The 1,618-nt window shown below is 42.0% G+C and overlaps 1 protein-coding gene across 6 annotated transcripts in view; it reads left to right on the plus strand.

Moving 5' to 3' along the window:
• znf385c (zinc finger protein 385C) overlaps window positions 1–1,618 on the plus strand; it is a 146,285-nt gene that overhangs the window by 141,874 nt on the left and 2,793 nt on the right. For all 6 annotated transcript variants that reach the window (XM_032537952.1, XM_032537950.1, XM_032537955.1 and 3 more), the window contains one exon: window positions 1,250–1,618. This exon is cut by the window's right edge and continues 2,793 nt beyond it. In XM_032537952.1, the coding sequence (XP_032393843.1) occupies window positions 1,250–1,480 (231 nt within the window). In that variant the 3' untranslated portion in view covers window positions 1,481–1,618. The remainder of the gene's footprint in view (window positions 1–1,249) is intronic.

Consider the following 1,618-nt stretch of genomic DNA (forward strand, 5'->3'; position numbering starts at 1 on the left):
CCCATACATACATTTTCCTATAGACAATGTTACATGCAGAAATAGAATGAGAGTAGAATGGAAATCCCCATTCAAATCAACAGAACAGGATGGTCAGAGTTGCTATTGCACTGCCATTACCATTGAACTGTTACCTGGCTAACTTCCACATGAACTTCGTATTAACCGACTTGTGGCAAGTTGCAAATTCACTGAGGTGAGGTTTTGTGACAAACAAGTAGTTGAGTAGTACAAAGCATGGAGAGGCGTCTTCTGTCACTATGTCCGTTGTCTTGCTGCCAGAGAGGAATTGAGGATTGCTGGATTTAATTGCTTCAAATTTCATTTCTTTAAATGATAGGCCAAAACAGTGTTCATAACTAGTGAGTGTGACACACTTCAAGGCCCCACTGATGTGTGTCACCATTACAACTTACAATTGTCATTTTCTCTTAAACTAGTCAAATGATTGTGCTAAACAGTTCAATGTCTCTTCTACTTTCATTCTATTTCTATGATTACTTGACTCACACGTTTTGATAGAACCTATGAAACTTTGCCATGAAATATGTGGTTTCTAAATAAAAAGTCAAAGGTACAAGGCTGTGGATACAAATATTTCAGGGGAGAAGGTAACAATGACAACTACGGTTCTTTTATTAAAAAACATCCGATCACTCACAGAGCAAACAATTCTGTTACAGGTGCAAATAAAAAGAGTAAGAAGTTAAAGATTACACTGTTGAGAAAACTGATAATACAATCTGCAGCTTAAATTAATTTTGTGTTTGATTCATGGTCCATTTTTAATTAATTCAGTAACTATGACGTTGGGTTTTGTTCACAAATTCAAGAACAATGCATTTTGAATTTGCTACTGTATAGCAGTGGCTGCTGAGGCTTATTGGTATTGTAGTATTTACCAAATTGACGGACAAAGCCAGCCCCATGGTTCTATGTTAAGTAATATTAGGGGTAGCTTTTAAAGAAAATCTTGTAAAGTAAATGGTTTTCATTTACTAAAGCCTGACTGAAATAAGCTAATGTGTGACCATACTGTAGTCTTAGCATTAGCCTCTTATGTATATCTGTCTGTGAGTGTTGCAACAAGCTATCAGGAATCCAGTTGTGTATGGTATTTAGTATGGAGCAATGTATAAAATATGCATTCCTCTATGTGTGCAAACAAGGGCCACAAGTTCAGGAAGCTTGTTTGCCCTCACTGTGTTCTTCTCTCACTTTTCACCATCCCCCCTCCTGTCCTCTCCAGACCAAACTGGCCTTGCAGAAGCAGCTGACCAAGAGCTTGACAACTGGCTTCCTGCCCAGCCCCCTCACCCAGCCAACTCTGTGCACACTGGCAACTAACCCACTGGCTCTGCGCCACCCAGTGGGCACCACCACCTTCATCCAGACCCCCTTCCTGGGCCCTGCACTGTTTCGGCCTGCCCCGGGGCCACTGCGGGCCACACACACACCCATCCTCTTCTCCCCCTACTAAAGACTTGATCCACGTCCCATTTGAGCTCCATCCTTGTCCCTTTACCAAACCCCAGACCCTCCTTTAGTGTGACCCACATGACAAAGGCCACACGCAAACTATGCAGCCCGCCTGACTTACAACAGAAAGAGTGCACAA

This window comes from Etheostoma spectabile, chromosome 15 (assembly GCF_008692095.1).
Source record: "Etheostoma spectabile isolate EspeVRDwgs_2016 chromosome 15, UIUC_Espe_1.0, whole genome shotgun sequence".
Classification (NCBI taxonomy): Eukaryota; Metazoa; Chordata; class Actinopteri; order Perciformes; family Percidae; genus Etheostoma; species Etheostoma spectabile.